General features: G+C 50.3%; 1 protein-coding gene across 1 annotated transcript in view; it reads right to left on the bottom strand.

Annotated features, from left to right (window-relative positions):
* ptc (protein patched) overlaps positions 1 to 9,587 on the bottom strand; it is a 138,932-nt gene that overhangs the window by 12,560 nt on the left and 116,785 nt on the right. Inside the window, exons 14-15 of the mRNA XM_070137119.1 lie at positions 6,606 to 6,734; positions 6,469 to 6,519 (exon numbers count right to left, since the gene is read on the bottom strand). Coding sequence (XP_069993220.1) covers positions 6,469 to 6,519; positions 6,606 to 6,734 — 180 coding nt within the window. The remainder of the gene's footprint in view (positions 1 to 6,468; positions 6,520 to 6,605; positions 6,735 to 9,587) is intronic.

The raw sequence follows: 9,587 nt of genomic DNA, 5'->3' as shown, positions 1-9,587 counted from the left end.
GTGGGGGGGGGGGGGGGGAGAGAATGGGGGAATAGGAGGAGGTGGCGATGACGGTGGGGAAGGAAGGAGGGAGAGGGAAGAGGAGGGAGGAGGAGGAGGAGGGGAGGAGGACATGGAAGGGGGGATAAAGGAGAAGGTAGAAGAGGAGGAGGAGGGGAGGAGGTCAAGGAAGGGGGGGGGGGAGAAGGTAAAGAGGAGGAGGAGGAGGAGGAGGAGGAGGAAGAGGAAGAAGAAGAAGAAGAAGAGGAGGAGGAGTTGAAGAAGGGGAAGCAGGATCGAGGGAAGAGGAAAAGTCGATAAAGAAAGAAAACAAAAGAAAAGTAGAAATGTAAAAGAAAAAGAGTAAGAATAAAGAAAAAACGAACGATCATAGAGCGATATACGTGCATGCATACATACATACATAAAAAAAGAAAAGAAAGGAAAAGAAAAAAAAAGAAAAAAGAAAAAAAAATTATACACATATATGCATATATGTATACATACACACACACACACATATAAATATATATATCCATACATATAATAATAATAATAATAATAATAATAATAATAATAATAATAATAATAATAATAATAACAAAACAACAACAATAATATATATATATATATATATATATATATATATATATATATATATATATATATATATATATAATATAATACACATATACACACATATATAAAGAAGAAAGAAAACCGAAGGGGAGGGGAGGGGAGGGGAGGGGGAGGGGAGAGGAGAGGAGGAGAGGGAGAGGGAGAGAGTGAGGGAGGAGAGGAGAGGGAGAGTGAGGGGGAGAGGAGAGGAGAGGAGAGCAGAGGAGAGGAGAGGGAAGAGGAGAGGAGGTGAGGAGAGGAGAGAGAGTGTGAGGGGAGAGGAAAGGAGAGGAGGAGAGGGAGAGGGAGAGAGGAGGAGGAAAGGGGAGGGAGAGGAGAGGGAGAGGAGGGGGAGAGGAGAGTGAGGGGAGAGTGGAGAGGAGAGGAGAGGAGAGGAGGGGGAGGGAGAGGAGAGGAGAGGGAGGGGAGAGGGAGAGGGGAGGAGGGGAGAGGGAGAGGAGGGGAGAGGAGAGGAGAGGAGAGGAGAGGAGAGGAGAGAGGGAGGGGAGGGGAGGGCAGAGGAGAGGAGAGGAGAGGAGAGGAGGGGAGGGGAGGGCAGAGGGAGAGGAGAGGGAGAGGAGAGGAGAGGGAGGGAGAGGAGAGGAGAGAGAGGGAGAGGAGAGGGGAGTGAGGAAGAGAGGAGGGGAGTGAGGGAGAGGAGAGGGGAGGGGAGGGGGAGAGGAGAGGGAGAGGAGAGGAGAGGAGAGGAGGGGTAGAGGGAGAGGAGAGGAGGAGAGGAGAGGGGAGGGTCTCAAATATAGACTCTTCTGGCAATCGCAAAATTGACTAATCATTTCAGTGCCTTTGATGCCGGGGGGCTTAAGGCTGCGGACGAGGAGGAGGGAAGAGGAGGAGGGAGAGGAGGGGGAAGGTGGAGGAGGAGGAGGAGGGAGGAGGAGGAGGAAGGGGGAGGGAAGGTGGTGGCGGTGGTGGAGGAGGAAAAGGGAGGAAGAGGAGGGAGGAAAAGGAGGAAGAGAGAGGAGGAGGAGGGAAGGTGGTGGGTGGAGGAGGAGGAGGAAGAGGAGGAAGGAGGAGGGAGGAAAAGGAGGAGGGGAGGGAGGAGGGAAAAGGAGGAGCAGGAGGAGGGAGGAGGAGGGAGGAAGGTGGCGGATGAAGAGGAGTGGAGTGAAAAGGAGGAGGAGGATATAAGTGGGGGGAGGTGGTATGGCGGAGGTGGAGGAGGATGATGGAGGAGAAGGGAGGAGGAGGAGGGAGGAGGAGGGGGAAGGTGGCATGGCGGTGGTGGTGGAGGAGGGAGGAAAAAAGGGAGGAGGAGGGAGGAGGAGGGAGGGGGAAGGTGGTGGCGGTGGTGGTGGGAGGAGGGAGGAAAAGGAGGGAGGAGGAAAAGGAGGAAGAGGAGAGGGGAAGGTGGTGGCGGTGGTGTGTGGTGGTGGAGGAGGAAGAGGAGGAGGGGAGGAGGAAGGAGAGGAGGGGGAAGGTGGTGGCGGTGGTGGAGGAGGAGTGAGGAGGAGGAAGTGGGGGGAAGGTGGTGGCGGAGGTGGGAGGGGAAGGTGGTTGCAGGCGGTGGTGGGAGGAGGAGGAGGAGGAAAAGGAGGAGGAGGAGGAGGGAGGGAGGACGAGGGAGGAGGAAAAGAAGGAAGAGGGAGGAAGAAGGCGTAGGTGGGGAAGATGGTATGGGTGGATGGAGGAGGAGGAGGGAGGAGGAGAGGAAGAGGGGGAGGGGAAGGTGGTGGAGGAAAAGGAGGAGGGGGGAGGAAGAGGAGGGGAAGGTGGTGGCGGTGGTAGAGGGAGGAAAAGGAGGAGGAAGAGGAGGGGAAGGTAGTGGCGTGGTGGTGGAGAAGAAGGGAGGAAAATATGAAGGAGGTGAAGGGGAAAGGGAGGATGAGGAGGAGCTGATGATGGAGGAGGAAAAGGAGGAAGAGGGGGAGGAAGAGCAAAAGATGGTGGAGGTGGAGGAAAAGGAGGAAGAGGAGGGGGAAGAGGAAAAGGAGGAGATGGAGGAAGATGACGACGACAGTAGGAAGGAGAGATGGGGAAAAAAAGAAGACAGACACGAGATTTACCCCAAAAGGAGAAGGGAGAGTAAGAAAAAAGACCACGAAAGACACAAGAATCAGAAGAAAGAGAATCAGCTGATTACGCCTATACCTATGCGGACTCATAGGCTTTAAATAGCCTTCGTTTGAATCGGAATTGTCAATTCTCTTAATTTTCTTCTTCCTTCCTCCGTTTGAGAGTGAGAGAGAGAGAGAGAGAGAGAGAGAGAGAGAGAGAGAGAGAGAGAGAGAGAGAGAGAGAGAGAGGGAGAGAGGGAGAGAGGGAAAGAGGGAGAGAAGGAGAGAGTGAGAAAGGGAAAGAGGGAGAGAGAGAGAGAGTGAGAGAGAGAGAGATAGAGAGAGAGAGAGATAGAGAGAGAGAGATAGAGATAGAGAGAGATAGAGAGAGAGAGATAGAGAGAGAGAGAGAGACAGACAGACAAAGAAAGAGAGACACAGAAAGAGAGAAGAAAGAAAGACGAACGGACACGAAAAGAAGTACAAGAGGGGGAGGGGGAGGCTCTTTTTAGGTTGCCTCGCTTAGAAGGGAAGTGGAGGGGGGGTCACGGACCATAATGAAGTGCTGTGCAGGGACTGATTAATTGTATTTTTTTTTCTTTGAGGGGGAAGGGGGGAGAAGGGGGAGGGAAAACACGCCCAATTCGACCAGTGGGCGGGGGGGGGGGGGGGGGGGGCGCTGCCGGCGAGCGATCGTCCGACTCTCTTATCGAGGTTTATCAGTGCAATCACATTCGCGATAATTGAGGTGCTCTATCGCTGTAATCTATCTATCTATCATTGCGAGATAGATAGATAGATAGACAGATAGAGATATATAGACATAGATAGATATAGATAGATAGGTAGACAGAGATAGATAGATAGACAGACAGAGAGAGAGAGAGAGAGGGAGAGGAGAGAGAGGGAGAGAGAGGGAGAGGGAGAGAGAGGGAGAGGGGAGAGAGAGAGAGAGAGAGAGAGAGAGAGAGAGAGAGAGAGAGAGAGAGAGAGAGAGAGAGAGAGAGAGAGAGAGAGAGAGAGAGAGAGAGAGAGAGAAAGAGAGAGGCAGACACAGAGAAAGACAGAGACAGATAGCAAGCTACATACTGAAAGAGACCCGAGATAAAAAAAAAAAAAAAAAGATATCAACAGATACGTAGACAGACAGATAAATATGGGAAAAGAAAGAGATACAGATAGACAGACAGAGAGATAAAAAAAAAGGAAGAAAGACAAGAGAATCATTAGTCCGCCTCGACATCACAGTAATCGCCCTGTATCAAGTGATTGCATGCTTTCTTTACGCATCCAAAAGCTTAATAAAAGAGGTTCCCTGCCACCGCAATCAGAGCCAGCATCTCTATTACAGTTCCCAGTTCTCCTGACAAGAATATATGGGCGATTGTAATCTTTCTCTCTCTCTCTCTCTGTCTTTCTCTCTCTCTGTCATTCCTTCCTCTCTCTCTCTCTCTCTCTCTCTCTCTCTCTCTCTGTCTCTCTCTCTCTCTCTCTCTCTTCACTTTCCTCTTTCTTCCTACCTCCCACTCACCTTCCTTTCCTCCTTTCTCCCTCTCTATCTTCTATCTCTCCTCCTCCCTCCTTCTCTCTCCTTCCCTCCCTCCCTTCCTTCCTTCCTTCCTTCCTTCCTTCCTCCCTCTCTCTCTCTCTCCCTCTCTCTTTTTTTTATGAATGGGAGGGGGATGATTCACTATTTTTTTTTGGAATGGGGGGGGGGGGTTGATTCACTACTGTGTCATTAACTCGTGTATTGTGAGATTTGTTTATTTAGGGTAAGTTCTGGTTGCATTTTTTTTCTTTACTAGGTTATTTGTTTACTTATTTACTTGTTTTTTTCTGCTTCATTCAATATTTTTTACTCGGTTTTATTTATTTACTTATTTACTTTGTTTTTTTTCTGTTTCACTCAATCTTTTTTACTCGATTATTTGTTTACTTTTTTACTTGTTTTTCTGTTTCATTCAATCTTTTTTACTCGGTTACTTATTTACTTACTGACTTGTTTTCTAATCTAAGGAGAAGTCCACCGAATCGCCATACAAATCAATCGATCATTCAGAACCCATTATCAAAAAAAAAAAAAAAAAAAAAAAAAAAAAAAAAAAAAAAAAAAAAACGCCCACCGACGCCCGCCCCCTCCCTCCTCCCCCCCACCGTCTGAATTCGCCCCCCGCCCACGAATTCGACCTGAGGAAGACAAAGGGCGCGTCGCATTGCGAGATCCGAATCGAAAAAAGGGAGAATACGTGGGGAGGGAGGGAGGGAGGGAGGGAGGGGTGGGGGGAGGGAGGGAGGGAGTGGAGGGAGGGAGGGGTGGGGGGAGGGAGGGAGGGGAGGGTGTGGGGGAGGGAGGGAGGGAGGGAGAGGTACGTACGGTGGGGAGGGGGGAGGGCAATTCAATGACCTTCTGGGGGGGGGAAATGAGGGAGGAAAGCATGGGAGAGGAGGGAGAGGAGAGAAAGGAGGGAGAGGAAGGGAGAGGAAGAAGAGCAGGGAGAGGTCTTGAGTTGTTCTCTTTATCTCATCCTCGAGAGAGAGAGAGAGAGAGAGAGAGAGAGAGAGAGAGAGAGAGAGAGAGAGAGAGAGAGAGAGAGAGAGAGAGAGAGAGAGAGAGAGAGAGAGAGAGATAGAGAGAGAGAGAGAGAGAGAGAGAGAGAGAGAGAGAGAGAGAGAAAGAGAGAGAGAGAGATAGAGAGAGAGAGAGAGAGAGAGAGAGAGAGAGAGAGAGAGAGAGAGAGAGAGAGAGAGAGAGAACTGTTGTAAAATGCTGCTCCGGACACATACCCGTTAAAGCAACAAACAGAGCAAGTCTCATTAACGATGCACCTTTGTATTCTCTCTCTCTCTCTCTCTCTCTCTCTCTCTCTCTCTCTCTCTTTCTTTCTCTCTCCCTATTTCATTCATTATCATCTTTCCTTTGCTCGCTTCTCTCTCTCTCTCTCTCTCTCTCTCTCTCTCTCTCTCTCTCCCCCCCATTACCATCTCTCTCTCTTTCATTATCTTTTTTATCACCTAACTATTTTCCCTCTTCCTCTTCACCGCCGTCGGGTAAAACCACAGAGGCATAAAAGAAAGTGATGGGAGGCGAGGGAGCAAGGATGGTGAGGGAGAGGGAGAGGGAAGGAGGTAGGGAGTGAGGGAGGGGACGTAAAAGAGGGAGGGAGGGAGGGAGGAGGGAGGGAAAGCTAGGGAAGGAGGGAAGGAGGGAGGGAAGGGACGTGGAAGAGGGAGGGAGGGAAGGAGAGAAGGCTAAGGAAGGAGGGAAGGAGGGAGAGAGGGAAAGAGGGAGGAAAGGAGAGAAGGCTAAGGAAGTAGGGAAGGTTAGGGGAGGGAGGGAGGGAAAGAGGGAGGAGGGGAGTGAATGAGGGGGTAGGGAGAGAAGGAGAGAAGGAGGCTAGGGAAGGAGAGAAGGGAGACCAGGGAAGGAGGGAGGGGGAGTGAATGAGGAGCTGGGGAGGGAGGGGTAGCGAGGGGAAGGGGGAGGGTCCTGTTGCACGTAATAAATCTAAAGGGAAACTAGTTCCTTGGGAAAAGTGCGGCTGATTTGTTGTTCCATCTGGGTGGTTTGGTGGGCGGCCGCGGCGGGGGGTGTCAGAAGGGCGTCGGTCTGTGGGTGGCTATCATGGGCGGGGAGATAGCTGTCTCGGAGGATGGGCGCGGCAGGGGAGAGCGACTAAAGAGAGAGAGAGAGAGAGAGAGAGAGAGAGAGAGAGAGAGAGAGAGAGAGAGAGAGAGAGAGAGAGAGAGAGAGAGAGAGAGAGAGAGAGAGAGAGAGAGAGAGAGAGAGAGAGAGAATGGCTTTCCAGAGTGGACGCGAGGGCGTGCGGGCGTGACGCAAGAGATCCCGGAGGCGCACCACCTTCTCGCGGGCGTCGTACAAGGGTATCGGGACCACGTGGGCGGGCCTCTGCGGGCGTGAGGGAAATCATGAGGAGCAAAATTAATGACCATCGCCTCATTCTCCTTGTCAATGAGGGGCGTGGATGACCTCACCCGAACTGGAGATGGGCGGTCGGACGGGCGGGCGGGCGGGCGTGGGTGTCCCAATAGGCGCACGCGGCGTGTCTCCGTGGGCGCGCAGTCCTGTCGGGGATGTGGCGTTGGGTGGCCGCCCGCGCCAACCTGAGTCACCGCGGCCACTTTAATGACTTCAGAATACGGAGCCTCGTTTTATGGCGCCCGCGATATATTTACTTTTTTTTGTTGTTTTTTGTTGTTTTTTTGTTTTTTCTCGGTGTTGTTCTCCCTCAGTTCGGAGCGGGGTGGGCGTGGGTGGGCAAAGTGGGTGGCCAGGCGTTTGGAGCGGGTTGGGCGTGGGTGGGCGTGGGTGTGAGTTGGTGGGAGTCGTGTAGAAGACGTGGGTAAGCGGATGTGGGTAAGTAGATGTGGGTAAGTAGATGTGGGCAAGCAGACGTGGGTAAGCAGTCATGGGTAAGTGGATATGGGTAAGCAGATGTGGGTAAGCAGACGTGGCCAGCAGATGTGGGTAAGCAGACGTGGCCAGCAGATGTGGGTAAGCAGTCATGGGTAAGCAGGCGTTAGTAAGTAGATGTGGGTGGATGCGTGTAGCGAGGTGCATAGCGAGGACCGTGGGCGGGGAGAGGGAGAGAGAGAGAGAGAGAGAGAGAGAGAGAGAGAGAGAGAGAGAGAGAGAGAGAGAGAGAGAGAGAGAGAGAGAGAGAGAGAGAGAGAGAGATAGAGAGAGAGAGAGAGAGAGAGAGAGAGAGAGAGAGAGAGAGAGAGAGAGAGAGAGAGAGAGAGAGAGAGAGAGAGAGAGAGAGAGAGGGAGGGAGAGAGAGAGGAGGGAGGGAGAGAGAGAGAGGGGTTGGGAGAGAGAGGGAGGGAGGGAGGGAGGGAGGGAGGGAGAGAGAGGGAGGGGAGGGAGGGAGGGGAGGGAGGGAGGGAGAGAGAGAGAGAGAGAGAGAGAGAGAGAGAGAGAGAGAGAGAGAGAGAGAGAGAGAGAGAGAGAGAGAGAGAGAAAACAAAGAGAGAGAGAGAAAGAAATAAAGAGAGTATATATATAAAAAGAGAGAGAAAGAGATATAGAGAAAGAGATAAAGAAAGGTCTATATATATATATAAGTGTCTGTTATATATATATATGTTTTATATAAGTTAAGGTTATCATCGTTTTCGGCGTTGTTGCTATGTTGAAAGAGAGAAGGAGAGAAAGAGAGAGAGAAAGGAGAACCTCCCTTTACCATACTTTCCCTCCCCATCCTCCATCGCCCATCCTCTACCCACCTGGTTCCACCTCCCGCTTCCCCCGGAGACGCCCACAGCGCCTATCACGTCATCAGCGCCCACGCCTGCAGCACCCATCCATCAGCGGTTGACTTATCCTCCACCATCTGCCAGCTGGAAGTGACCCCGACAAATTGTTGTTGTGACCGCCAGGGGAGGAGCCGCCTTCCTCCCTTCCTCGCGCTGTGCCTTCCCTCTTCCACCTCCTTTTTTTCCTCCTTTTCTCTTCCTCCTCCACGCCCCCATTCCACCTCCTGTTCTCTTCCTCCTCCACGCCCGCATTCCACCTCCTTTTCTCCTCCTCTTCCACGCCCTCATTCCACCTCTCTTTCTTCTCCTCCTCCACGCCCGCATTCCACCTCTCCTTTTCTCCTCCTCTTCCACGCCCTCATTCCACCTCCTTTTCTCTTCCTCCTCCACGCCCGCATTCCACCTCCTTTTCTCCTCCTCTTCCACGCCCTCATTCCACCTCCTTTTCTCCTCCTCTTCCACGCCCTCATTCCACCGCCTTTTTTCTCTTCCTCCTCCACGCCCTCTTATCTCCACCTCTCCTTTTCTCCCTCCTCTTCCAGCTGCCCCTCATTCCACCTCCTCCTTTCTCCTCCTCCTCCACGCCCCCACTCCACCTCCTTTTCTCCTCCTCCTCCATGCCCCCATTCCACCTCCTTTCCTCCTCCTATTCCACATCCTTTTCTCCTCCCATTCCACCCCCTTTTCTCCTCCTCCTTCACGCCCACATTTCACCTCCTATTCTTGCCCTTTTCCCGCGGTCGAAGGCCTCTTCTATTATCTCTTTATGTTTCTCGTCTTCTTCCATTTCTTCTTTTCTCATCTCCTATTCTTACCCCACTCTTCCAATTTTTCTCCTCCCTCCCTTCAGGCTTGTTCTATCTCCTCTTCTTCCTCTATTTTTCCCACTTCCTCAATCTTCTTCCTCGTCTAAGTTCTACTTCCTCCTCGTCCTTTCTTCTTCTACCTATTCTTCTCCATCTCCCTCTTCCCTTCCTCCTCCTCCTCCTCCTCTCTTCTTTCTACCTTACCTACTCCTACTCCTCCTTTAACCTATCATTCTTGTTTTTTTCTTTCTTTCTTTTCTTTATGTCATCTTTTCCTACTTATTCGTTTTCTCTTTTCCCTGAATTTATATATTCCAACCTACGTCATCTATGGAATTCCTCAATGAATTTCCTTTCAAATGCTTTATTCTACTGTCTTCACTGTTCATTTGGGTCTCAGAAGAGATAGATAGATAGAGAGAGATATATAAATATAGAATATAAATATAAATATAAAATAAAAATATAAGCGATATATTTATATATATATATATATATATATATATATATATATATATATATATATATATATATATATATATATAGAGAGAGAGAGAGAGAGAGAGAGCGAGAGAGAGAGAGCGAGAGAGAGAGAGGGAGAGGGGGGGGGGGGGAGAGAGAGAGAGAGACAGAGAGAGAGAGAGAGAGAGAGAGAGAGAGAGAGAGAGAGAGAGAGAGAGAGAGAGAGAGAGAGAGAGAGAGAGAGAGAGAGAGAGAGAGAGAGCGAGAGAGCGAGAGAGCGAGAGAGAAAGAGAGCGAGAGAGAAAAAGAGAGCGAGAGAGAAAAAAAGAGAAAGAGAGAAAGAGAAAGAGAAAGAGAGAAAGAAATATATATATATATATATATATATATATATATATATATATATATATATATATATATATATATATATATA

Source organism: Penaeus vannamei, chromosome 22 (assembly GCF_042767895.1).
Source record: "Penaeus vannamei isolate JL-2024 chromosome 22, ASM4276789v1, whole genome shotgun sequence".
Lineage (NCBI taxonomy): Eukaryota > Metazoa > Arthropoda > Malacostraca > Decapoda > Penaeidae > Penaeus > Penaeus vannamei.
The sequence above is the reverse complement of the archived record's forward strand: the minus strand, read 5'-3'. Positions and strand labels throughout refer to the sequence as shown.